General features: G+C 49.0%; 1 protein-coding gene across 1 annotated transcript in view; it reads left to right on the top strand.

The window, feature by feature from the left end:
• KCND1 (potassium voltage-gated channel subfamily D member 1) overlaps positions 1-27,249 on the top strand; it is an 87,850-nt gene that overhangs the window by 43,412 nt on the left and 17,189 nt on the right. Inside the window, exons 3-6 of the mRNA XM_075324611.1 lie at positions 19,437-19,599; positions 19,767-19,850; positions 24,991-25,083; positions 26,721-26,953. Coding sequence (XP_075180726.1) covers positions 19,437-19,599; positions 19,767-19,850; positions 24,991-25,083; positions 26,721-26,953 — 573 coding nt within the window. The remainder of the gene's footprint in view (positions 1-19,436; positions 19,600-19,766; positions 19,851-24,990; positions 25,084-26,720; positions 26,954-27,249) is intronic.

Here is a 27,249-nt window from a genome sequence, read left to right as displayed (position 1 = left end):
TAATTACTTCTGGTACCCCTCCACCACTCTGATTGCTCCTGGTGCCCCCCAATTGCTCTTGGTAGCCACCCCGCACCTCCAATTGCTCCTGGTGCCCCCCCAACCCCTCCGTTACTCTGATGTTGGCTTTACACCCCCTCGTCTTTCTCTCGACAGCTTCATCAGATCGTTACCTAGAATGGCTTCCAATTAACAGGTTGTCTTGTCAAAGAGTTCATTTGTGAAATCAGAAAGTATTGGCCATGAGATTTGTTTTGCACAGGCAGTGTTAGTTCACAGCCCAATACATTGCTGAACCCTGATCCCAACTGTTCTAAGCTAGAATTTAGCAAGAACCAGTCAACTAAGTACCAAGAAAGGATAGCTGTAAAATTGCTAGAACCTTGAAGATAAGTAACAAGAAAGGACAGCTGTAAAATTGCTAGAACCTTAAAGATAAGTACCAAGAAAGGACAGCCGTAAAATTGCTAGAACCTTAAAGATAAGTACCAAGAAAGGACAGCCGTAAAATTACTAGAACCTCAAAGATAAGTACCAAGAAAGGACAGCTGTAAAATTGCTAGAACCTTAAAGATAAGTAACAAGAAAGGAGATCTGTAAAATTACTAGAACCTTGAAGATCAGTACCAAGAAAGGACAGCCGTAAAATTGCTAGAACCTTGAAGATATTCTCAAGTGTAGTAATGAAAACCATCAGCACCTCTAGGAACTCCTGCAGGAGTTTTTCTTTACCTCTGGTTTCCATACGTTCCTGTGGGCATTATCTGTGCAGAGGTCACTGTGCAGGGAGGGAGGAGGAGCTGCGCTGTTCTCATCACTCATTGTTATACATCAGACTATTTTCTGAACTCTTATAGAAGTGAATGGAATCTAGAGAGTCAGGTTTGGGCGGTCTCTTTATTTACAGCAGCTCAGCTCGGGCCCCCGTTCTCGAGATAGGTGGGGGTCTTAACTCCCAGCACAAGGGGTCCTAACTTTGTGCTCACTCCGTAACTCCCGGCTGTCCCATAAGGGGCACTGACACATTTCCAATTTTCGAAGTTCTAATAGCCCCCTATGAGTGCTAATTCCTGTATCGAGCCAGGAGTGCAGCTCTGGAGCATAAACTGCTGCTCTTAGCAAGGAAAGTTCTGTAAATAACAGCAGAAAACGTATTTTTCCAGAACTTTCTGCCCTTTCAGAATCACGTGCAGTTGGTTAGGAGGCAGCTTGTCTGTACAATTATCTGTTTGCGACTTGATTTTGAGATATTTTTGCTGGAAACTAAGTATTCTGGGTTTTTGCTCATTTTGTTGCTCGCATGCGCCTGTCCGGTTGCATCGCTCGCTGTTTACTGATGTGCCTGGCAGGATGGATGGCCGCGTCACACACTCCGACGCATCCCTGTCATCTCGCAGGCGGCTCATTTCCGCATGAAAAACAAGTTTAATGACCATTGTTATAACAAAAGAAGTCAATGCGCTGGAAGCATCATGTGCTTAAAGGGTTAACCCCATGTGTCTGCCATGAGAAGAAAGCACGGGGGCATCCATTGGTCCTAGGATCTGCGCCGGCCATATAGATTCCTGCAGATTCCCTCCACTATAACACCTGATCACCTGCAGCTTCCCTCCTCTATAACAGCTGATCACCTGCAGCTTCCCTCCTCTATAACACCTGATCACCTGCAGCTTCCCTCCTCTATAACACCTGATCGCCTGCAGCTTCCCTCCTCTATAACAGCTGATCACCTGCAGATTCCCTCCTCTATAACAGCTGATCACCTGCAGCTTCCCTCCTCTATAACAGCTGATCACCTGCAGCTTCCCTCCTCTATAACACCTGATAACCTGCAGCTTCCCTCCTCTATAACACCTGATCACCTGCAGCTTCCCTCCTCTATAACAGCTGATCACCTGCAGCTTCCCTCCTCTATAACAGCTGATCACCTGCAGCTTCCCTCCTCTATAACACCTGATCACCTGCAGCTTCCCTCCTCTATAACAGCTGATCACCTGCAGCTTCTCTCCTCTATAACACCTGATCACCTGCAGCTTCCCTCCTCTATAACACCTGATCACCTGCAGCTTCCCTCCTCTATAACAGCTGATCACCTGCAGCTTCTCTCCTCTATAACAGCTGATCACCTGCAGCTTCCCTCCTCTATAACAGCTGATCACCTGCAGCTTCCCTCCTCTATAACAGCTGATCACCTGCAGCTTCTCTCCTCTATAACACCTGATCACCTGCAGCTTCCCTCCTCTATAACACCTGATCACCTGCAGCTTCTCTCCTCTATAACACCTGATCACCTGCAGCTTCCCTCCTCTATAACAGCTGATCACCTGCAGCTTCCCTCCTCTATAACACCTGATCACCTGCAGCTTCCCTCCTCTATAACACCTGATCACCTGCAGCTTCCCTCCTCTATAACACCTGATCACCTGCAGCTTCCCTCCTCTATAACACCTGATCACCTGCAGCTTCTCTCCTCTATAACCCCTGATCACCTGCAGCTTCCCTCCTCTATAACACCTGATCACCTGCAGCTTCCCTCCTCTATAACACCTGATCACCTGCAGCTTCCCTCCTCTATAACAGCTGATCACCTGCAGCTTCCCTCCTCTATAACCCCTGATCACCTGCAGCTTCCCTCCTCTATAACACCTGATCACCTGCAGCTTCCCTCCTCTATAACCCCTGATCACCTGCAGCTTCCCTCCTCTATAACACCTGATCACCTGCAGCTTCCCTCCTCTATAACACCTGATCACCTGCAGCTTCCCTCCTCTATAACACCTGATCACCTGCAGCTTCCCTCCTCTATAACAGCTGATCACCTGCAGCTTCCCTCCTCTATAACAGCTGATCACCTGCAGCTTCCCTCCTCTATAACAGCTGATCACCTGCAGCTTCCCTCCTCTATAACACCTGATCACCTGCAGCTTCCCTCCTCTATAACACCTGATCACCTGCAGCTTCCCTCCTCTATAACACCTGATCACCTGCAGCTTCCCTCCTCTATAACACCTGATCACCTGCAGCTTCCCTCCACTATAACAGCTGATCACCTGCAGCTTCCCTCCTCTATAACACCTGATCGCCTGCAGCTTCCCTCCTCTATAACAGCTGATCACCTGCAGCTTCCCTCCTCTATAACACCTGATCGCCTGCAGCTTCCCTCCTCTATAACAGCTGATCACCTGCAGATTCCCTCCTCTATAACACCTGATCACCTGCAGCTTCTCTCCTCTATAACACCTGATCACCTGCAGCTTCCCTCCTCTATAACAGCTGATCACCTGCAGCTTCCCTCCTCTATAACACCTGATCACCTGCAGCTTCCCTCCACTATAACAGCTGATCACCTGCAGCTTCCCTCCTCTATAACACCTGATCGCCTGCAGCTTCCCTCCACTATAACAGCTGATCACCTGCAGCTTCCCTCCTCTATAACACCTGATCGCCTGCAGCTTCCCTCCTCTATAACAGCTGATCACCTGCAGCTTCCCTCCTCTATAACACCTGATCGCCTGCAGCTTCCCTCCTCTATAACAGCTGATCACCTGCAGATTCCCTCCTCTATAACACCTGATCACCTGCAGCTTCTCTCCTCTATAACACCTGATCACCTGCAGCTTCCCTCCTCTATAACAGCTGATCACCTGCAGCTTCCCTCCTCTATAACAGCTGATCACCTGCAGCTTCCCTCCTCTATAACACCTGATCACCTGCAGCTTCCCTCCTCTATAACACCTGATCACCTGCAGCTTCCCTCCTCTATAACACCTGATCACCTGCAGCTTCCCTCCTCTATAACACCTGATCACCTGCAGCTTCCCTCCTCTATAACACCTGATCACCTGCAGCTTCCCTCCTCTATAACAGCTGATCACCTGCAGCTTCCCTCCTCTATAACACCTGATCACCTGCAGCTTCCCTCCTCTATAACACCTGATCACCTGCAGCTTCCCTCCTCTATAACACCTGATCACCTGCAGCTTCCCTCCTCTATAACAGCTGATCACCTGCAGCTTCCCTCCTCTATAACACCTGATCGCCTGCAGCTTCCCTCCTCTATAACAGCTGATCACCTGCAGCTTCCCTCCTCTATAACACCTGATCACCTGCAGCTTCCCTCCTCTATAACACCTGATCACCTGCAGCTTCCCTCCTCTATAACACCTGATCGCCTGCAGCTTCCCTCCTCTATAACAGCTGATCACCTGCAGCTTCCCTCCTCTATAACAGCTGATCACCTGCAGCTTCCCTCCTCTATAACACCTGATCACCTGCAGCTTCCCTCCTCTATAACACCTGATCACCTGCAGCTTCCCTCCTCTATAACACCTGATCACCTGCAGCTTCCCTCCTCTATAACACCTGATCACCTGCAGCTTCCCTCCTCTATAACAGCTGATCGCCTGCAGCTTCCCTCCACTATAACACCTGATCGCCTGCAGCTTCCCTCCTCTATAACAGCTGATCACCTGCAGCTTCCCTCCTCTATAACAGCTGATCACCTGCAGCTTCCCTCCTCTATAACAGCTGATCACCTGCAGCTTCCCTCCTCTATAACACCTGATCACCTGCAGCTTCCCTCCTCTATAACAGCTGATCACCTGCAGCTTCCCTCCTCTATAACACCTGATCACCTGCAGCTTCCCTCCACTATAACACCTGATCACCTGCAGCTTCCCTCCTCTATAACACCTGATCACCTGCAGCTTCCCTCCTCTATAACAGCTGATCACCTGCAGCTTCCCTCCTCTATAACACCTGATCACCTGCAGCTTCCCTCCTCTATAACACCTGATCGCCTGCAGCTTCCCTCCTCTATAACACCTGATCACCTGCAGCTTCCCTCCTCTATAACACCTGATCACCTGCAGCTTCCCTCCTCTATAACACCTGATCACCTGCAGCTTCCCTCCTCTATAACACCTGATTACCTGCAGCTTCCCTCCTCTATAACACCTGATCACCTGCAGCTTCCCTCCACTATAACACCTGATCACCTGCAGCTTCCCTCCTCTATAACAGCTGATCACCTGCAGCTTCCCTCCTCTATAACACCTGATCACCTGCAGCTTCCCTCCTCTATAACAGCTGATCACCTGCAGCTTCCCTCCTCTATAACAGCTGATCACCTGCAGCTTTCCTCCTCTATAACAGCTGATCACCTGCAGCTTCCCTCCTCTATAACAGCTGATCACCTGCAGCTTCCCTCCTCTATAACAGCTGATCACCTGCAGCTTCCCTCCTCTATAACAGCTGATCACCTGCAGCTTCCCTCCTCTATAATAGCTGATCACCTGCAGCTTCCCTCCTCTATAACACCTGATCACCTGCAGCTTCCCTCCTCTATAACAGCTGATCACCTGCAGCTTCCCTCCTCTATAACACCTGATCACCTGCAGCTTTCCTCCTCTATAACACCTGATCACCTGCAGCTTCCCTCCTCTATAACACCTGATCACCTGCAGCTTCCCTCCTCTATAACACCTGATCACCTGCAGCTTCCCTCCTCTATAACAGCTGATCACCTGCAGCTTCCCTCCTCTATAACACCTGATCACCTGCAGCTTTCCTCCTCTATAACACCTGATCACCTGCAGCTTCCCTCCTCTATAACACCTGATCACCTGCAGCCTCCCTCCTCTATAACACCTGATCACCTGCAGCTTCCCTCCTCTATAACACCTGATCACCTGCAGCTTCCCTCCTCTATAACACCTGATCACCTGCAGCCTCCCTCCTCTATAACAGCTGATCACCTGCAGCTTCCCTCCTCTATAACAGCTGATCACCTGCAGCTTCCCTCCTCTATAACCCCTGATCACCTGCAGCTTCCCTCCTCTATAACACCTGATCACCTGCAGCTTCCCTCCTCTATAACACCTGATCACCTGCAGCCTCCCTCCTCTATAACAGCTGATCACCTGCAGCTTCCCTCCTCTATAACAGCTGATCACCTGCAGCTTTCCTCCTCTATAACAGCTGATCACCTGCAGCTTCCCTCCTCTATAACAGCTGATCACCTGCAGCTTCCCTCCTCTATAACACCTGATCACCTGCAGCTTCCCTCCTCTATAACACCTGATCACCTGCAGCTTCCCTCCTCTATAACACCTGATCACCTGCAGCCTCCCTCCTCTATAACACCTGATCACCTGCAGCTTCCCTCCTCTATAACACCTGATCACCTGCAGCTTCTCTCCTCTATAACAGCTGATCACCTGCAGCTTCCCTCCTCTATAACACCTGATCGCCTGCAGCTTCCCTCCTCTATAACACCTGATCGCCTGCAGCTTCTCTCCTCTATAACAGCTGATCACCTGCAGCTTCCCTCCTCTATAACACCTGATCACCTGCAGCTTCCCTCCTCTATAACACCTGATCACCTGCAGCTTCCCTCCTCTATAACACCTGATCACCTGCAGCTTCTCTCCTCTATAACAGCTGATCACCTGCAGCTTCCCTCCTCTATAACAGCTGATCACCTGCAGATTCCCTCCTCTATAACACCTGATCACCTGCAGCTTCTCTCCTCTATAACACCTGATCACCTGCAGCTTCCCTCCTCTATAACACCTGATTACCTGCAGCTTCCCTCCTCTATAACACCTGATCACCTGCAGCTTCCCTCCTCTATAACACCTGATCACCTGCAGCTTCCCTCCTCTATAACACCTGATCACCTGCAGCTTCCCTCCTCTATAACACCTGATCACCTGCAGCTTCCCTCCTCTATAACAGCTGATCACCTGCAGCTTCCCTCCTCTATAACAGCTGATCACCTGCAGATTCCCTCCTCTATAACAGCTGATCACCTGCAGCTTCCCTCCTCTATAACAGCTGATCACCTGCAGCTTCCCTCCTCTATAACAGCTGATCACCTGTAGCTTCCCTCCTCTATAACACCTGATCACCTGCAGCTTCTCTCCTCTATAACAGCTGATCACCTGCAGCTTCCCTCCTCTATAACAGCTGATCACCTGCAGCTTCCCTCCTCTATAACAGCTGATCACCTGCAGCTTCCCTCCTCTATAACACCTGATCACCTGCAGCTTCCCTCCTCTATAACAGCTGATCACCTGCAGCTTCCCTCCTCTATAACACCTGATCACCTGCAGCCTCCCTCCTCTATAACAGCTGATCACCTGCAGCTTCCCTCCTCTATAACAGCTGATCACCTGCAGATTCCCTCCTCTATAACAGCTGATCACCTGCAGATTCCCTCCTCTATAACACCTGATCACCTGCAGCTTCTCTCCTCTATAACAGCTGATCACCTGCAGATTCCCTCCTCTATAACAGCTGATCACCTGCAGCTTCTCTCCTCTATAACAGCTGATCACCTGCAGCTTCCCTCCTCTATAACAGCTGATCACCTGCAGCCTCCCTCCTCTATAACACCTGATCACCTGCAGCTTCCCTCCTCTATAACACCTGATCACCTGCAGCTTCTCTCCTCTATAACAGCTGATCGCCTGCAGCTTCCCTCCTCTATAACACCTGATCACCTGCAGCTTCCCTCCTCTATAACACCTGATCACCTGCAGCTTCCCTCCTCTATAACACCTGATCACCTGCAGCTTCCTTCCTCTATAACAGCTGATCACCTGCAGATTCCCTCCTCTATAACACCTGATCACCTGCAGCTTTCCTCCTCTATAACAGCTGATCACCTGCAGCTTCCCTCCTCTATAACACCTGATCACCTGCAGCTTCCCTCCTCTATAACAGCTGATCACCTGCAGCTTCCCTCCTCTATAACAGCTGATCACCTGCAGCTTCCCTCCTCTATAACACCTGATCACCTGCAGCTTCCCTCCTCTATAACACCTGATCACCTGCAGCTTCCCTCCTCTATAACACCTGATCACCTGCAGCTTTCCTCCTCTATAACAGCTGATCACCTGCAGCTTCCCTCCTCTATAACACCTGATCACCTGCAGCTTCCCTCCTCTATAACACCTGATCACCTGCAGCTTTCCTCCTCTATAACAGCTGATCACCTGCAGCTTCCCTCCTCTATAACACCTGATCACCTGCAGCTTTCCTCCTCTATAACACCTGATCACCTGCAGCTTCCCTCCTCTATAACAGCTGATCACCTGCAGCTTCCCTCCTCTATAACACCTGATCACCTGCAGCTTTCCTCCTCTATAACACCTGATCACCTGCAGCTTCCCTCCTCTATAACAGCTGATCACCTGCAGCCTCCCTCCTCTATAACACCTGATCACCTGCAGCTTTCCTCCTCTATAACAGCTGATCACCTGCAGCTTCCCTCCTCTATAACAGCTGATCACCTGCAGCTTCCCTCCTCTATAACACCTGATCACCTGCAGCTTCCCTCCTCTATAACACCTGATCACCTGCAGCTTCTCTCCGCTATAACAGCTGATCACCTGCAGCTTCCCTCCTCTATAACAGCTGATCACCTGCAGCTTCCCTCCTCTATAACACCTGATCACCTGCAGCTTCCCTCCTCTATAACACCTGATCACCTGCAGCCTCCCTCCTCTATAACAGCTGATCACCTGCAGCTTTCCTCCTCTATAACAGCTGATCACCTGCAGCTTCCCTCCTCTATAACACCTGATCACCTGCAGCTTCCCTCCTCTATAACACCTGATCACCTGCAGCTTCCCTCCTCTATAACACCTGATCACCTGCAGCTTCTCTCCTCAATAACACCTGATCACCTGCAGCTTCCCTCCTCTATAACACCTGATCACCTGCAGCTTCCCTCCTCTATAACAGCTGATCACCTGCAGCTTCCCTCCTCTATAACAGCTGATCACCTGCAGCTTCCCTCCTCTATAACAGCTGATCGCCTGCAGCTTCTTTCCTCTATAACACCTGATCACCTGCAGATTCCCTCCTCTATAACAGCTGATCACCTGCAGCTTCCCTCCTCTATAACACCTGATCACCTGCAGCTTCCCTCCTCTATAACAGCTGATCACCTGCAGCTTCCCTCCTCTATAACACCTGATCACCTGCAGCTTCCCTCCTCTATAACAGCTGATCACCTGCAGCTTCCCTCCTCTATAACAGCTGATCACCTGCAGCTTCCCTCCTCTATAACACCTGATCACCTGCAGCTTCCCTCCTCTATAACAGCTGATCACCTGCAGCTTCCCTCCTCTATAACACCTGATCACCTGCAGCTTCCCTCCTCTATAACACCTGATCACCTGCAGCTTCCCTCCTCTATAACACCTGATCACCTGCAGCTTCCCTCCTCTATAACACCTGATTACCTGCAGCTTCTCTCCTCTATAACAGCTGATCACCTGCAGATTCCCTCCTCTATAACAGCTGATCACCTGCAGCTTCCCTCCTCTATAACACCTGATCACCTGCAGCTTCCCTCCTCTATAACACCTGATTACCTGCAGCTTCCCTCCTCTATAACACCTGATCACCTGCAGCTTCCCTCCTCTATAATAGCTGATCACCTGCAGCTTCCCTCCTCTATAACAGCTGATCACCTGCAGCTTCCCTCCTCTATAACACCTGATCACCTGCAGCTTCCCTCCTCTATAACACCTGATCACCTGCAGCTTCCCTCCTCTATAACAGCTGATCACCTGCAGCTTCTCTCCTCTATAACACCTGATCACCTGCAGATTCCCTCCTCTATAACAGCTGATCACCTGCAGCTTCCCTCCTCTATAACAGCTGATCACCTGCAGCTCCCTCCTCTATAACACCTGATCACCTGCAGCTTCCCTCCTCTATAACAGCTGATCACCTGCAGCTTCCCTCCTCTATAACAGCTGATCACCTGCAGCTCCCTCCTCTATAACACCTGATCACCTGCAGCTTCCCTCCTCTATAACACCTGATCACCTGCAGCTTCTCTCCTCTATAACACCTGATCACCTGCAGCTTCCCTCCTCTATAACAGCTGATCACCTGCAGCTCCCTCCTCTATAACAGCTGATCACCTGCAGCTTCCCTCCTCTATAACACCTGATCACCTGCAGCTTCCCTCCTCTATAACAGCTGATCACCTGCAGCTTCCCTCCTCTATAACAGCTGATCACCTGCAGCTTCCCTCCTCTATAACACCTGATCGCCTGCAGCTTCCCTCCTCTATAACAGCTGATCACCTGCAGCTTCCCTCCTCTATAACACCTGATCACCTGCAGCTTCCCTCCTCTATAACACCTGATCACCTGCAGCTTCCCTCCTCTATAACACCTGATCACCTGCAGCTTCTTTCCTCTATAACACCTGATCACCTGCAGCTTCTCTCCTCTATAACACCTGATCACCTGCAGCTTCTCTCCTCTATAACACCTGATCACCTGCAGCTTCTTTCCTCTATAACAGCTGATCACCTGCAGCTTCCCTCCTCTATAACAGTTGATCGCCTGCAGCTTCCCTCCTCTATAACAGCTGATCACCTGCAGCTCCCTCCTCTATAACACCTGATCACCTGCAGCTTCCCTCCTCTATAACAGCTGATCACCTGCAGCTTCCCTCCTCTATAACAGCTGATCACCTGCAGCTTCTCTCCTCTATAACAGCTGATCACCTGCAGCTTCTCTCCTCTATAACAGCTGATCACCTGCAGGTTCCCTCCTCTATAACAGCTGATCACCTGCAGCTTCCCTCCTCTATAACAGCTGATCACCTGCAGCTTCCCTCCTCTATAACAGCTGATCACCTGCAGCTTCCCTCCTCTATAACAGCTGATCACCTGCAGCTTTCCTCCTCTATAACACCTGATCGCCTGCAGCTTCTCTCCTCTATAACACCTGATCACCTGCAGCTTCCCTCCTCTATAACAGCTGATCGCCTGCAGCTTCTCTCCTCTATAACACCTGATCACCTGCAGCTTCCCTCCTCTATAACAGCTGATCACCTGCAGCTTCTCTCCTCTATAACAGCTGATCACCTGCAGCTTCCCTCCTCTATAACAGCTGATCAGCTGCAGCTTCCCTCCTCTATAACAGCTGATCACCTGCAGATTCCCTCCTCTATAACAGCTGATCACCTGCAGCTTCCCTCCTCTATAACAGCTGATCACCTGCAGCTTCCCTCCTCTATAACAGCTGATCACCTGCAGCTTCCCTCCTCTATAACACCTGATCACCTGCAGCTTCCCTCCTCTATAACAGCTGATCACCTGCAGATTCCCTCCTCTATAACACCTGATCACCTGCAGCTTCCCTCCTCTATAACAGCTGATCACCTGCAGCTTCCCTCCTCTATAACAGCTGATCACCTGCAGCTTCCCTCCTCTATAACAGCTGATCACCTGCAGCTTCCCTCCTCTATAACACCTGATCACCTGCAGCTTCCCTCCTCTATAACAGCTGATCACCTGCAGATTCCCTCCTCTATAACAGCTGATCACCTGCAGCTTTCCTCCTCTATAACACCTGATCGCCTGCAGCTTCTCTCCTCTATAACACCTGATCACCTGCAGCTTCCCTCCTCTATAACAGCTGATCACCTGCAGCTTCCCTCCTCTATAACAGCTGATCACCTGCAGCTTCCCTCCTCTATAACACCTGATCACCTGCAGCTTCCCTCCTCTATAACAGCTGATCACCTGCAGCTTCCCTCCTCTATAACACCTGATCACCTGCAGCTTCCCTCCTCTATAACACCTGATCACCTGCAGCTTCCCTCCTCTATAACAGCTGATCACCTGCAGCTTCTCTCCTCTATAACACCTGATCACCTGCAGCTTCCCTCCTCTATAACAGCTGATCACCTGCAGCTTCCCTCCTCTATAACACCTGATCACCTGCAGCTTCCCTCCTCTATAACACCTGATCACCTGCAGCTTCCCTCCTCTATAACACCTGATCACCTGCAGCTTCCCTCCTCTATAACACCTGATCACCTGCAGCTTCCCTCCTCTATAACACCTGATCACCTGCAGCTTCCCTCCTCTATAACACCTGATTACCTGCAGCTTCCCTCCTCTATAACAGCTGATCACCTGCAGCTCCCTCCTCTATAACACCTGATCACCTGCAGCTTCCCTCCTCTATAACAGCTGATCACCTGCAGCTCCCTCCTCTATAACACCTGATCACCTGCAGCTTCCCTCCTCTATAACAGCTGATCACCTGCAGCTTCCCTCCTCTATAACAGCTGATCACCTGCAGCTTCCCTCCTCTATAACACCTGATCACCTGCAGCTTCCCTCCTCTATAACAGCTGATCACCTGCAGCTCCCTCCTCTATAACACCTGATCACCTGCAGCTTCCCTCCTCTATAACAGCTGATCACCTGCAGCTCCCTCCTCTATAACACCTGATCACCTGCAGCTTCCCTCCTCTATAACACCTGATCACCTGCAGCTTCTCTCCTCTATAACAGCTGATCACCTGCAGCTTCCCTCCTCTATAACACCTGATTACCTGCAGCTTCCCTCCTCTATAACAGCTGATCACCTGCAGCTTCCCTCCTCTATAACACCTGATCACCTGCAGCTTTCCTCCTCTATAACACCTGATCACCTGCAGCTTCCCTCCTCTATAACAGCTGATCACCTGCAGCTTCTCTCCTCTATAACAGCTGATCACCTGCAGCTTCCCTCCTCTATAACAGCTGATCACCTGCAGCTTCCCTCCTCTATAACAGCTGATCACCTGCAGCTTCCCTCCTCTATAACACCTGATCACCTGCAGCTTCCCTCCTCTATAACAGCTGATCACCTGCAGCTTTCCTCCTCTATAACACCTGATCACCTGCAGCTTCCCTCCTCTATAACAGCTGATCACCTGCAGCTTCCCTCCGCTATAACACCTGATCACCTGCAGCTTCCCTCCTCTATAACACCTGATCACCTGCAGCTTCCCTCCTCTATAACAGCTGATCACCTGCAGCTTCCCTCCTCTATAACACCTGATCACCTGCAGCTTCCCTCCTCTATAACACCTGATCACCTGCAGCTTCCCTCCTCTATAACACCTGATCACCTGCAGCCTCCCTCCTCTATAACAGCTGATCACCTGCAGCTTCCCTCCTCTATAACAGCTGATCACCTGCAGCTTCCCTCCTCTATAACAGCTGATCACCTGCAGCTTCTCTCCTCTATAACAGCTGATCACCTGCAGCTTCCCTCCTCTATAACACCTGATCACCTGCAGCTTCCCTCCTCTATAACAGCTGATCACCTGCAGCTTTCCTCCTCTATAACAGCTGATCACCTGCAGCTTCCCTCCTCTATAACAGCTGATCACCTGCAGATTCCCTCCTCTATAACACCTGATCACCTGCAGCTTCCCTCCTCTATAACAGCTGATCACCTGCAGCTTCCCTCCTCTATAACAGCTGATCACCTGCAGCCTCCCTCCTCTATAACACCTGATCACCTGCAGCTTCCCTCCTCTATAACACCTGATCACCTGCAGCTTCCCTCCTCTATAACACCTGATCACCTGCAGCTTCCCTCCTCTATAACACCTGATCACCTGCAGCTTCCCTCCTCTATAACAGCTGATCACCTGCAGCTTCCCTCCGCTATAACACCTGATCACCTGCAGCTTCCCTCCTCTATAACAGCTGATCACCTGCAGCTTCCCTCCTCTATAACACCTGATCACCTGCAGCTTCCCTCCTCTATAACACCTGATCACCTGCAGCTTCCCTCCTCTATAACAGCTGATCACCTGCAGCTTCCCTCCGCTATAACACCTGATCACCTGCAGCTTCCCTCCTCTATAACAGCTGATCACCTGCAGCTTCCCTCCTCTATAACAGCTGATCACCTGCAGCTTCCCTCCTCTATAACAGCTGATCACCTGCAGCTTCCCTCCTCTATAACAGCTGATCACCTGCAGCTTCTCTCCTCTATAACAGCTGATCACCTGCAGCTTCCCTCCTCTATAACAGCTGATCACCTGCAGCTTTCCTCCTCTATAACAGCTGATCACCTGCAGCTTCCCTCCTCTATAACAGCTGATCACCTGCAGATTCCCTCCTCTATAACACCTGATCACCTGCAGCTTCCCTCCTCTATAACAGCTGATCACCTGCAGCTTCCCTCCTCTATAACAGCTGATCACCTGCAGCTTCCCTCCTCTATAACACCTGATCACCTGCAGCTTCCCTCCTCTATAACAGCTGATCACCTGCAGCTTCCCTCTATAACAGCTGATCACCTGCAGCTTCCCTCCTCTATAACACCTGATCACCTGCAGCTTCCCTCCTCTATAACAGCTGATCACCTGCAGCTTCCCTCTATAACAGCTGATCACCTGCAGCCTCCCTCCTCTATAACACCTGATCACCTGCAGCTTCCCTCCTCTATAACAGCTGATCACCTGCAGCTTCCCTCCTCTATAACACCTGATCACCTGCAGCCTCCCTCCTCTATAACACCTGATCACCTGCAGCTTCCCTCCTCTATAACACCTGATCACCTGCAGCTTCTCTCCTCTATAACAGCTGATCACCTGCAGCTTCTCTCCTCTATAACAGCTGATCACCTGCAGCTTCCCTCCTCTATAACACCTGATCACCTGCAGCTTCCCTCCTCTATAACAGCTGATCACCTGCAGCCTCCCTCCTCTATAACAGCTGATCACCTGCAGCTTCTCTCCTCTATAACAGCTGATCGCCTGCAGCCTCCCTCCTCTATAACACCTGATCACCTGCAGCTTCCCTCCTCTATAACAGCTGATCACCTGCAGCTTCTTTCAACATTAATAGCACAACTCCTGTCCAGTGGCTATGTCTGGTATTGTAGTTGAGTTCCAGTAAGGTCTGATCTGCAATACCAGACACAACCAGTCGCCAGGGGTGGCGCTGTTTTTCAGAGGTGGCAGCCCTGTTTTCCCAATCTAATAACACCTTCTTTTCTGCCACCAGTTTACCTTTCCACAGTGGTTGGGGGGTGACAGATCTAACAAGCCCCGATGGGGAGGGGGGTGACAGATCTAACGAGCCCCGATGGGGAGGGGGGTGACAGATCTAACGAGCCCCGATGGGGAGGGGGGTGACAGATCTAACGAGCCCCGATGGGGAGGGGGGTGACAGATCTAACGAGCCCCGATGGGGAGGGGGGTGACAGATCTAACGAGCCCCGATGGGGAGGGGGGTGACAGATCTAACGAGGCCCGGAGGCAGCGCACACTTCACATAAAGCTAATATTCCCGCTTGATGCGCGGTGTTCCGCGGGGAGCTGGTAATTGGTTTGTCTGGAGGTTGCCGCCATAGATCTTCTGCACTCGCTTTATAGATAACTTCAGTCAGATCCGCTAATCCCTGAGCGTTTACTTCTGCAAAAAAGTCTAATATGAGATCATTGCAGATTCCTGCTGGAGCCCACCGGGGGCGACGTGACGTCTCCTAATGACCCGTGCTGGGATTTACAGCTTCTTATTGTCTCCGTCCCCCCACTCCCGACCCCCAGTGATATCACATGAGCCCTGGTGGTTAGGGGGACAGTATTCCTCTCCTGAAATACTCTGCGCTCCTGTCCCTCGTCACTCGCCGGTCCCGGCTCCAGATCTGAAATACTCTGCGCTTCTGTCCCTCGTCACTCGCCGGTCCCGGCTCCAGGTCTGAAATACTCTGCGCTTCTGTCCCTCGTCACTCGCCGGTCCCGGCTCCAGATCTGAAATACTCTGCGCTTCTGTCCCTCGTCACTCGCCGGTCCCGGCTCCAGATCTGAAATACTCTGCGCTTCTGTCCCTCATCACTCGCCGGTCCCGGCTCCAGGTCTGAAATACTCTGCGCTTCTGTCCCTCGTCACTCGCCGGTCCCGGCTCCAGGTCTGAAATACTCTGCGCTGCTGTGCATCTGTAATTACAGGCTGTTCTTCTCTTTCGCTATAATTATCTTTCACTGTTCGGTGTCATTTTTCATTAATAATTATTTTTTTACACGTTTTTGATTAATGGGAGACGCCAAAAATAGTCTGGTCATTGCTAATAAGAAATATGCCTGATGAGGAATGAGAGAACTGAGCTGGAAAGTGGAGGAGCCGCGGTGCGGAGGGCAACAGCGCCCCCGACGAGTCAGGCCAAAAGAGGTACTGCAGGTAGAACCCAGACAAAATGTGATACAAGAGCAACGGTCACTGATGATAGAGTCATATAGACTCGATATGCTACAATCACATGACCCGCTGTATACCGGGAACACCCCACAAGACCCTCCGTATACCGGGAACACCCCACAAGACCCTCCGTATACCGGGAACACCCCACAAGACCCTCCATATACTGGGAACACCCCACGAGACCCTCCGTATACCGGGAACACCCCACAAGACCCTCCATATACCGGGCACACCCCACAAGACGCTCCATATACCGGGAACACCCCACAAGACGCTCCGTATACCGGGAACACCCCACAAGACCCTCCGTATACTGGGAACACTCCACAAGACCCTCCATATACCGGGAACACCCCACAAGACCCTCCATATACCGGGAACACCCCACAAGACCCTCCATATACCGGGAACACCCCACAAGACCCTCCATACACCGGGAACACCCCACAAGACCCTCCATACACCGGGAACACCCCACAAGACCCTCCATATACCGGGAACACTCCACAAGACCCTCCATACACCGGGAACACCCCACAAGACCCTCCATATACCGGGAACACTCCACAAGACCCTCCATATACCGGGAACACCCCACAAGACCCTCCATACACCGGGAACACCCCACAAGACCCTCCATATACCGGGAACACCCCACAAGACCCTCTATATACCGGGAACACCCCACAAGACCCTCCGTATACCGGGACACCCCACAAGACCCTCCGTATACCGGGAACACCCCACAAGACCCTCCGTATACCGGGAACACCCCACAAGACCCTCCGTATACCGGGAACACCCCACAAGACCCTCCGTATACCGGGAACACCCCACAAGACCCTCCGTATACCGGGAACACCCCACAAGACCCTCCATATACCGGGAACACCCCACAAGACCCTCCATATACCGGGAACACCCCACAAGACCCTCCATATACCGGGAACACCCCACAAGACCCTCCGTATACCGGGAACACCCCACAAGACCCTCCGTATACCGGGAACACCCCACAAGACCCTCCGTATACCAGGAACACCCCACAAGACCCTCCATATACCGGGAACACCCCACAAGACCCTCCATATACCGGGAACACCCCACGAGACCCTCCGTATACCGGGAACACCCCACGAGACCCTCCGTATACCGGGAACACCCCACAAGATCCTCCGTATACCGGGAACACCCCACAAGACGCTCCATATACCGGGAACACCCCACAAGACCCTCCGTATATTGGGAACACCCCACAAGACCCTCCGTATACCGGGAACACCCCACAAGACCCTCCGTATACCGGGAACACCCCACAAGACCCTCCGTATACCGGGAACACCCCACGAGACCCTCCGTATACCGGGAACACCCCACAAGATCCTCCGTATACCGGGAACACCCCACAAGACGCTCCATATACCGGGAACACCCCACAAGACCCTCCGTATATTGGGAACACCCCACAAGACCCTCCGTATACCGGGAACACCCTACAAGACCCTCCGTATACCGGGAACACCCCACAAGACCCTCCGTATACCGGGAACACCCTACAAGACCCTCCGTATACCGGGAACACCCCACAAGACCCTCCGTATATTGGGAACACCCTATGAGACCCTCCGTATACCGGGAACACCCCACAAGACCCTCCGTATACCGGGAACACCCCACAAGACCCTCCGTATATTGGGAACACCCTACAAGACCCTCCGTATACCGGGAACACCCCACAAGACCCTCCGTATACAGGGAACACCCCACGAGACCCTCCGTATACCGGGAACACCCTACAAGACCCTCCGTATACCGGGGACACCCCACAAGACCCTCTGTATACCGGGAACACCCTACAAGACCCTCCGTATACCGGGAACACCCCACGAGACCCTCCGTATACCGGGAACACCCCACAAGATCCTCCGTATACCGGGAACACCCCACAAGACGCTCCATATACCGGGAACACCCCACAAGACGCTCCGTATATTGGGAACACCCCACAAGACCCTCCGTATACCGGGAACACCCCACAAGACCCTCCGTATACCGGGAACACCCCACGAGACCCTCCGTATACCGGGAACACCCCACAAGATCCTCCGTATACCGGGAACACCCCACAAGACCCTCCGTATATTGGGAACACCCCACAAGACCCTCCGTATACCGGGAACACCCCACAAGACCCTCCGTATACCGGGAACACCCTACAAGACCCTCCGTATACCGGGAACACCCCACAAGACCCTCCGTATACCGGGAACACCCTACAAGACCCTCCGTATACCGGGAACACCCCACAAGACCCTCCGTATATTGGGAACACCCTATGAGACCCTCCGTATACCGGGAACACCCCACAAGACCCTCCGTATATTGGGAACACCCTACAAGACCCTCCGTATACCGGGAACACCCCACAAGACCCTCCGTATATTGGGAACACCCTACGAGACCCTCCGTATACCGGGAACACCCCACAAGACCCTCCGTATACCGGGAACACCCTACAAGACCCTCCGTATACCGGGAACACCCCACAAGACCCTCCGTATATTGGGAACACCCTACAAGACCCTCCGTATACCGGGAACACCCCACAAGACCCTCCGTATACAGGGAACACCCCACGAGACCCTCCGTATACCGGGAACACCCCACAAGACCCTCCGTATACCGGGGACACCCCACAAGACCCTCTGTATACCGGGAACACCCTACAAGACCCTCCGTATACCGGGAACACCCCACAAGACCCTCCGTATATTGGGAACACCCTACAAGACCCTCCGTATACCGGGAACACCCCACAAGACCCTCCGTATATTGGGAACACCCTATGAGACCCTCCGTATACCGGGAACACCCCACAAGACCCTCCGTATATTGGGAACACCCTACAAGACCCTCCGTATACCGGGAACACCCCACAAGACCCTCCGTATATTGGGAACACCCTACAAGACCCTCCGTATACCGGGAACACCCCACAAGACCCTCCGTATACCGGGAACACCCTACAAGACCCTCCGTATACCGGGAACACCTCACAAGACCCTCCGTATATTGGGAACACCCTACGAGACCCTCCGTATACTGGGAACACCCCACAAGACCCTCCGTATACAGGGAACACCCCACGAGACCCTCCGTATACCGGGAACACCCCACAAGACCCTCCATATACCGGCAACACCCCACAAGACCCTCCATATTGGAGATGCGCTGAGCGGTCTTCTCGCCTTCTCTATGTGCGGTCGCTGTCGCTCGTCTTTTGCTCTTTTCTTGTTTATCGCGGTTTGTCGCCATCTTCGTCCTTTATGCGGACTGTCGCTGTGAAGTATCGCGCTGGGGCCCCCGGTATCGGTGCAGTGACGCTTTCCTCCCTCTCCCCTCAGATATGGAGACATGGTCCCAGACACCATTGCCGGCAAAATCTTTGGCTCCATCTGCTCGCTCAGCGGAGTGCTGGTGATCGCGCTCCCCGTCCCTGTCATCGTCTCGAATTTCAGCCGTATATATCACCAAAACCAGAGAGCTGACAAGCGGCGGGCGCAGCAGGTGAGTCCCATTCTGCAGGCGTAGTACCACTTCTCACCACTGCTTCCTTAGCCAATATTCCTATAGACAGTAATGCAACAGCGCCCCCACTTGACCAAATATACCTGAAGCCAAGAGTCAATGTTGTCAATCATCTTCTCACTTGTGTTTCTTTTGCTTTTTTGCAGAAAATCCGTTTGGCCCGGATCAGACTGGCAAAGAGTAACACGACCAACGCGTTCCTGCGCTACAAGGAGAGTGGCGGTCTGGAGGTGAGGAAGTCATAAAAGAAGGCGGCCTAGAAAGAAAAAAGCCCTCCCCACCTATAACCCTACTATAAAAGCCCACCCCACCTATAACCCTACTACAAAAGCCCTCCCCACCTATAACCCTACTATAAAAGGGGTTTAATGGGGATTTGAACTCTTGGACACCTTTTAACTTTTTATACTCCAATTGCACCCAGAGCTGCTGCACACAATTCTGCATTTTAATCCCTTTACACTCCATGATATACAATATAAATGGAGGAGGAACAGGATCTCAGCAGGGCAGATGCCGACTGTGTTATACAGCAGGCATCCATGTCTAACAGCAGCAATCAGAGCTCAGATCGCTGCTGTTAACCTTTTAGTTGCTGCAATTTCTGACAGCAGTGCTGAGGCTGCACAGTCCTGTCCGGGCGCCCATGAGTGCACCCAGCGACTTGGTCGGATCCATGTTGGTATTTATGTAAATCCCTGGAATCCATATCTAACAGTAGCAATTAGAGCTCAGATCGCTGCTGTTAACCTCTTAGTTGCTGCAATATCTGACAGCACCATTTAGGCTGTGCAATCCTGTCCGAACGCCCATCAGTGCAGCCAGCGACATGGTCAGTGCCATGTTGGAATTTATGTAAATCCCTGGCATCCATATCTAAGAGCAGCAATCAGAGCTCAGGTCGCTGCTGTTAATCTTTTAGTTGCTGCAATATCTGACAGCAGCATTTAGACTAGGCAATCCTGTCCGAGCGCCCATCAGTGCACCCAGTGACAGTCAGCACCATGTTGGTATTTCTATAAATCCCTGCCACAAATTTGGGATTCAAAGGAGACCTTGATTTATCCTATAAACTGCAGTAGTGTTCAAGCGATCACAGGTTCAAGTCTGCTGAGGGGGAGGAAAAAATATAGTAAAAACAAGTAAAAAAATACAGTAAAAAATTATATAAAAAAAAGTTAAAAGAAAAATCCATAAAACTGTCAGAGTTATGAAAACTGTTTAACCATATGACAAATGGAGTAGGAAAAACAAATATCAAAATGCCAAAATTGAGGTCCTTCCCCCCCCCCCCCCCCGGCATGATACCTTCTACAAAATAAAAATAGTATATATAAAAAAAAATACTATAAAAACAAAACAAAAATATCAAAATTAAAAATACTATAAAAAAATAGTCTATAAAAAACAAAAATAATATGAAAATAAAAATAGTATAAAAAACAAAACAAAAATAGTATTAAATTAAAACAAAAGTAATATGAAAATAAAAATAGTATAAAAAATAGTATAAAAAACAAAAATACAGTAATATGAAAATAAAAATAGTATATAAAAAACTAAAATAGTACCAATAAAAACAAAAATAGTATCAAAATAAAATAGTATAAGACAAAAATAGTATCACTAAAAATAAAAAATAATATATTCTAAAGACAAAAATAGTACCAATAAAATATGAAAATAAAAATAGTATAAAAAATAAAAATAGTATGAATAAAAATCAAAATAGTATAAAAAACACAAAAATAGTATCAATAAATACAAAAATAATATCAAAAAAGATGAAAAATAGTACCAATAAAAAGAAAAATTTCAAATAAACAAAAATACCATTAATAAAAGCAACTATAATATCAAAATAAAAATAGTACAAAAACAAAAATGGTGCCAATAAAAATATCAAAATAAAAAGTAAAAAAAAACATTTAAAAAATAGTATCAATAAAAGCAAAAATAGCACATAAAAATATTTAAAAAAAAAAGTACGAATAAAAACAAAACTAACATATGAAAAAAGACAATAAAACTATTTATTTTGATATTGTTGCTTTTAGTGATGCTATTTTTGTCTTTTTTCATATATTATTTTTGTTTTTATTCGTACTGTTTGTTTTTTTTAAATATTTTTGTGTTATTTTTGCTTTTATTGGTACTATTTTTGAATGTTTTTTCTACTTTTTATTTTGATATTTTTATTAACACTTTTTGTTTTTATACTGTCAAAATAAAGTGTATAAAAAAACATAGAAATAAAAAAAAAAAAAAAATAGTACCAATGAAAGCAAAAATATCAAAATAAAAATGTATATAAAAAAAGACAAATACTGTAGTATCAATAAAAACAAAAATAACATCAAAATAAAAATTGTATAAAAAAAAAAGTACCAATAAAATAAAAAATAATATATAAAAAAAATATGAAAAAAGACAAAAATAATACCAATAAAAACAAAAATATCAAAATAAAAATATTTTAAAAAAACAACAAATAGTACCAATAATAACAAAAGTAATATAAAAATAAAAATGGTATAAAAAAAACAAACCGTATCAATAAAAACATCTGCAAAAAAAAAATCCCTCCTATAGGTACCACGAAGAAAAAAAAGAAAAGTTCTGGGTTTAAAAAATTAATTAATTTATTTATTTTTTAAGGGTTCCAATTTTTTTTTTCTTCACTACTAAAATAATAAGAAAATGTACAAGTTCGGTCTCGACCAATGAAAAAAAAACCAAACAACAAAAGTCATAATAAACAATGGCGGAATTTAGCATTTTTCCCCCCCATTTTTTAGTAAGTTCATTCAAAACTAGAACTATGTATTTATTAAACCTTCAATAAAAAACTGTTTGAATAAAACTACAACTTGTCCCACACAAAAAAAAAAAAAAAAAAAAAATAAAAATGCAGCTCTGGATGTGACTGGAGGAAGATTTGGTATTTGCCAAGTTCCATAGCGATTATTGTGCATTTTTCTGCTGTAACACAATGTGCCGGAGTGAAGCTGCGATGTCCTGCGCTGCAGGAAAATCAATAGGGAAGGATTCGGCGTCGGGGACGGAGAAAGGACAAGACGTGGTATTGGCAGTTGGCATAGGAAGGAGTAAGGTGAAGAGATGTAGACGAGCTCTTAGGGAGAAATCAGAGCCTCCTTAGAGGTCACAGAATGACAAAGAAAGGAGGAGAGGAAGATGAGACCTGGCCGAGAGGCAGGAACAGACTGAAGAAAAGCATTTCTTGCCTAAATCCTGCAGCTCTATGGCATGCGGCATGCTGGGAGTTGTAGTTCTCCAGCCACCACAAGCTGGAAATCAATGTTCTCTAACCTCCTAGCATGGTTTAAGGTTACTGCTGTAAATGCTGCTGCTCACATAAAAAGTTTCCTTATAGGGGTTGTCCATTTTGAGGGACTTTTTTTTTTTTTTTACTTACGGTAATTGCATGTCTTTGAGGTTAAAAATAATTTTTGCAATTGGATTTCATTACACATTTTGCACCGTTTGTTTGTTATAGAGCTTTTGTTTTCAATGCTGTAAATGCTGTGGCTCACATAAAAAGTTTCCTTATAGGGGTTGTCCATTTTGAGGGACTTTTTTTTTTTTTACTTACGGTAATTGCATGTCTTTGAGGTTAAAAATAATTTTTGTAATTGGATTTCATTACACATTTTGCACCGTTTGTTTGTTATAGAGCTTTTGTTTTCAATGCTGTAAATGCTGTGGCTCACATAAAAAGTTTCCTTATAGGGGTTGTCCATTTTGAGGGACTTTTTTTAACTTAATTGCATTTCTTTGATGTTTAAAATAATTTTTGTAATTAGATTTCATTACACATTTTGCACCATTTGTCTTTTATAGAGCTTTTGTTTCCATGCACCTTCAACTTTGATGATGTCACAATGACTATGGGATAGCAGGGAATCGGGACTCCTAAGCTGTCCTTCAAGCTAGGGGGCCCTATGCTATCCCTAATCTCAGGGATACTCCTGATGGTGGAGAGGCCTCAGTCTTTTTCCTGGCCCTGTTCCTGACCAGTCCTGATCTGTCCCTAATCTCATGAATACTCCTGGTGGTGGAGAGGCCTGAGTCTCCTTCCTGACCCTGCACCCGACCAATCCTGATCTGTCCCTGAAGCTAGGGGGCCCTATGCTATACCTAATCTCAGGGATACTCCTGATGGTGGAGAGACCTGAATCTCCTTCCTGGCCCTGCTTTTGACCAGTCCTGATCTGTCACTGAAGCTAGGGGGCCCTATGCTATCCCTAATCTCAGGGATACTCCTGATGGTGGAGAGGCCTGAGTCTCCTTCCTGGACCTGCTCCTGACCAGTCCTGATCTGTCCCTAATCTCGTGGATACTCCTGATGGTGGAGAGGCCTGAGTTTCCTTCCTGACCCTGCTCCTGACCAGTCCTGATCTGTCCCTAATCTCATGGATACTCCTGATGGTGGAGAGGCCTGAGTCTCCTTCCTGGTCCTGCACCTGACCAGTCCTGATCTGTCCTTGAAGCTAGAGGGCCCTATACTATCCCTAATCTCAGGGATACTCCTGATGGTTAAGAGGCCTGAGTCTCCTTCCTGGCCCTGCTCTTGACCAGTCCTGATCTGATTCCCCCCTTCCCCCAGGGAGGAACGGGACAGGAGTGTGATGAAATCACAGATAAAGACAGACAGGGGAAACCAAAACTCTGTCACGCAGCATACACACACAGAGGATAAGACAATAAGAGATTCAGGAGGATAACAAGAGCAGTAAGGAAGTACAAAACAGCAGGGGTAAACGCCATAACCGCTCCAAGCAAAGAGCACAACTTTACCAGTAAGTCACAGACAAACCTAGAATAAACTATAGCTGGCATGGGTAGAAGGTTTCCACCAGCATAAATAGGAGGGAAGAAGATGTGATAGGCCTCCCCACAACATGTGACCAAAGGAGCAAGCAGATCAGCAGAGAATTGCTGTTGCTAGCCTACCTATGGATCAGCACGCAGCAGGTCGATGCCCGAGTCTGCCTGTATGGATCCCAGCAGACACCAGAGAAACCCTCTGGCGAAGTGTCAGAATCTGCAATGTGAACAGCGCCCGATGCCGCCATGACAGTCGGTGAAGCTTGTGCAAAACTCCATGTGACAGATGTGGTCTGTGGTCAGCTTAGAGGAGCTCGGAATAGAGGTACAAACGCTCCGTCAGAACGAGCTCACTGATAGGTTCTCAGACAACTCATTCAAATAGTGCAAGATTTTTAATGAAACCCAACTGCAAAAATGTTTTTTTTGCTCCAATTATATGACACTAGGTAAAAAAAAAAATGTCCCAAAACATGGACTGGAAAAGGGATTCCCATCTCACCATTGTTTGCGTCTTTCCAGGAGAACACTGAATTGCATGCCCTCTGCGTGAAGAACCGCTCAGCCTTCGAGCTCCAGCATCACCATCTGCTGCACTGTCTGGAGAAGACCACGGTAAGAATCTACAGACGGTCGTGTATATATAGAGTATACAGCGCGCTCCTAAGCTCCGCCTATACTGATCCACACCTATCCTGTGGATTTATCACTGGAATACTCCTTTAAAGAGAACATCTCCTTAGGTTGTTTGTTGATAAACCGTAGCAAGTTGAATCCGCGCATGCGCTGAATATAACTTTAAGGAGTCATGAAGGAGGAGCCACTGGCAGAAGAGTCACCCTGGCCAGGGATAATGGCTTAATGCACCCAATCTGTCCATGTGGATGAAAGAAATCCTGCACATGCACCATTGTGTCCTAGTTGTGGGACTTGTTCTATTGTTTTTCCTAGTTGTGGCGCATGCAACATTGTGTGTCCTAGTTGTGATGCATGCGCCATTGTGTGTCCTAGTTGTGATACATGCGCCATTGTGTGCCCTAGTTGTGATGCATGCGCCATTGTGTGCCCTAGTTGTGATGCATGCGCCATTGTGTGTCCTAGTTGTGATACATGCGCCATTGTGTGTCCTAGTTGTGATGCATGCACCATTGTGTGTCCTAGTTGTGGAGCATTCACCATTGTGTGTCCTAGTTGTGATACATGCGCCATTGTGTGCCCTAGTTGTGATGCATGCGCCATTGTGTGTCCTAGTTGTGATGCATGCACCATTCTGTGTCCTAGTTGTGGCGCATTCACCATTGTGTGTCCTAGTTGTGATGCATGCATTATTGTGTGTCCTAGTTGTGATGCATGCACCATTGTGTGTCCTAGTTGTGATGCATGCGCCATTGTGTGTCCTAGTTGTGGCACATGTGCCATTATCTGTTCGTTGTGGTGCATACTTCATTGTGTGTCCTAGTTGTGGCGCATGCACCATTGTGGGTCCTAGTTGTGGCGCATGCACCATTGTGTGTCCTACAGTAGTTGTGGCCCATGCGCCATTGTGTGTCCTAGTTGTGGTGCATGCACCATTGTGTGTCCTAGTTGTGGCGCATGCACCATTGTGTGTCCTAGTTGTGGTGCATGCACCATTGTGTGCCCTAGTTGTGGCGCATGCACCATTGTGTGTCCTAGTTGTGGTGCATGCACCATTCTGTGTCCTAGTTGTAGCACATGCGCCATTGTGTGTCCTGGTTGTAGCACATGCGCCATTGTGTGTCCTGGTTGTAGCACATGCGCCATTGTCTGTCCTATTTGAGACGCATGCGCCATGGTGTCGTAGTTGTGGTGCATGCGCAGTGAAACATGCACAGGTCTCCTCTGCTCACAGGCTGTCAGCGTCTGACACTTGTGCAGCCGGCCAGACACGGTAATACAAATACATCCAGCTTTACAGGTGCTTGGACTAGAAGACAACTGCGCATGCGCAGGATTTAGACTGGGCTCAAGATGGCGAATGTTGTCTTCCTGGACCTAAACCAACCCTGTAGGACCAGGCTACCTGACTCTTCCTCTGTCACGTGGCTCCACCTTTATGACCCCCGCTGGGTTATTTATATAGAGCGTGTGCAGGAACACCTCGAGTGGTGTTCAGGAGTTTGGAGGAGTCCACATACTTGTGGCCATACAGTGTAGGTGCCACGCTCTGGTGTCTGCACGGCGGGAGCTTGTATCGCTGTCTCCTTCTCCTCTTTTTTTTTTCCTGTTCCCAGTGCCACGAATTCACGGATGAGCACACCTACAGTGAAGCGCTGATGACCGAGTCTATCGGGTACCGGACCAGCCGCAGCACCTCCGTCTCCTCCCAGCAGGGTCTAACTACATCTTGCTGCCCGCGACGAGCCAAGCGCCGTGCCATACGACTTGCCAACTCCACTGTCTCCGTCAGCCGTGGCAGCATGCAAGAGCTGGATACCCTGCATGTACAGAAGGGTCTCAGCCAGAGGTGAGCAGGCTCCATCCACTCCCCCAGTAATCACAGCAGGCTCCGTCCACTCCCCAGTAATCACAGCAGGCTCCATCCACTTCACCAGTAATCACAGCAGGCTCCATCCACTCCCCCAGTAATCACAGCAGGCTCCATCCACTCCCCCAGTAATCACAGCAGGCTCCATCCACTTCACCAGTAATCACAGCAGGCTCCATCCACTCCCCCAGTAATCACAGCAGGCTCCATCCACTCCCCCAGTAATCACAGCAGGCTCCGTCCACTTCCTCAGTAATCACAGCAGGCTCCGTCCA

Source organism: Anomaloglossus baeobatrachus, chromosome 9 (genome assembly GCF_048569485.1).
Source record: "Anomaloglossus baeobatrachus isolate aAnoBae1 chromosome 9, aAnoBae1.hap1, whole genome shotgun sequence".
In the NCBI taxonomy this organism is placed as follows: domain Eukaryota; kingdom Metazoa; phylum Chordata; class Amphibia; order Anura; family Aromobatidae; genus Anomaloglossus; species Anomaloglossus baeobatrachus.
The sequence above is the reverse complement of the archived record's forward strand: the minus strand, read 5'-3'. Positions and strand labels throughout refer to the sequence as shown.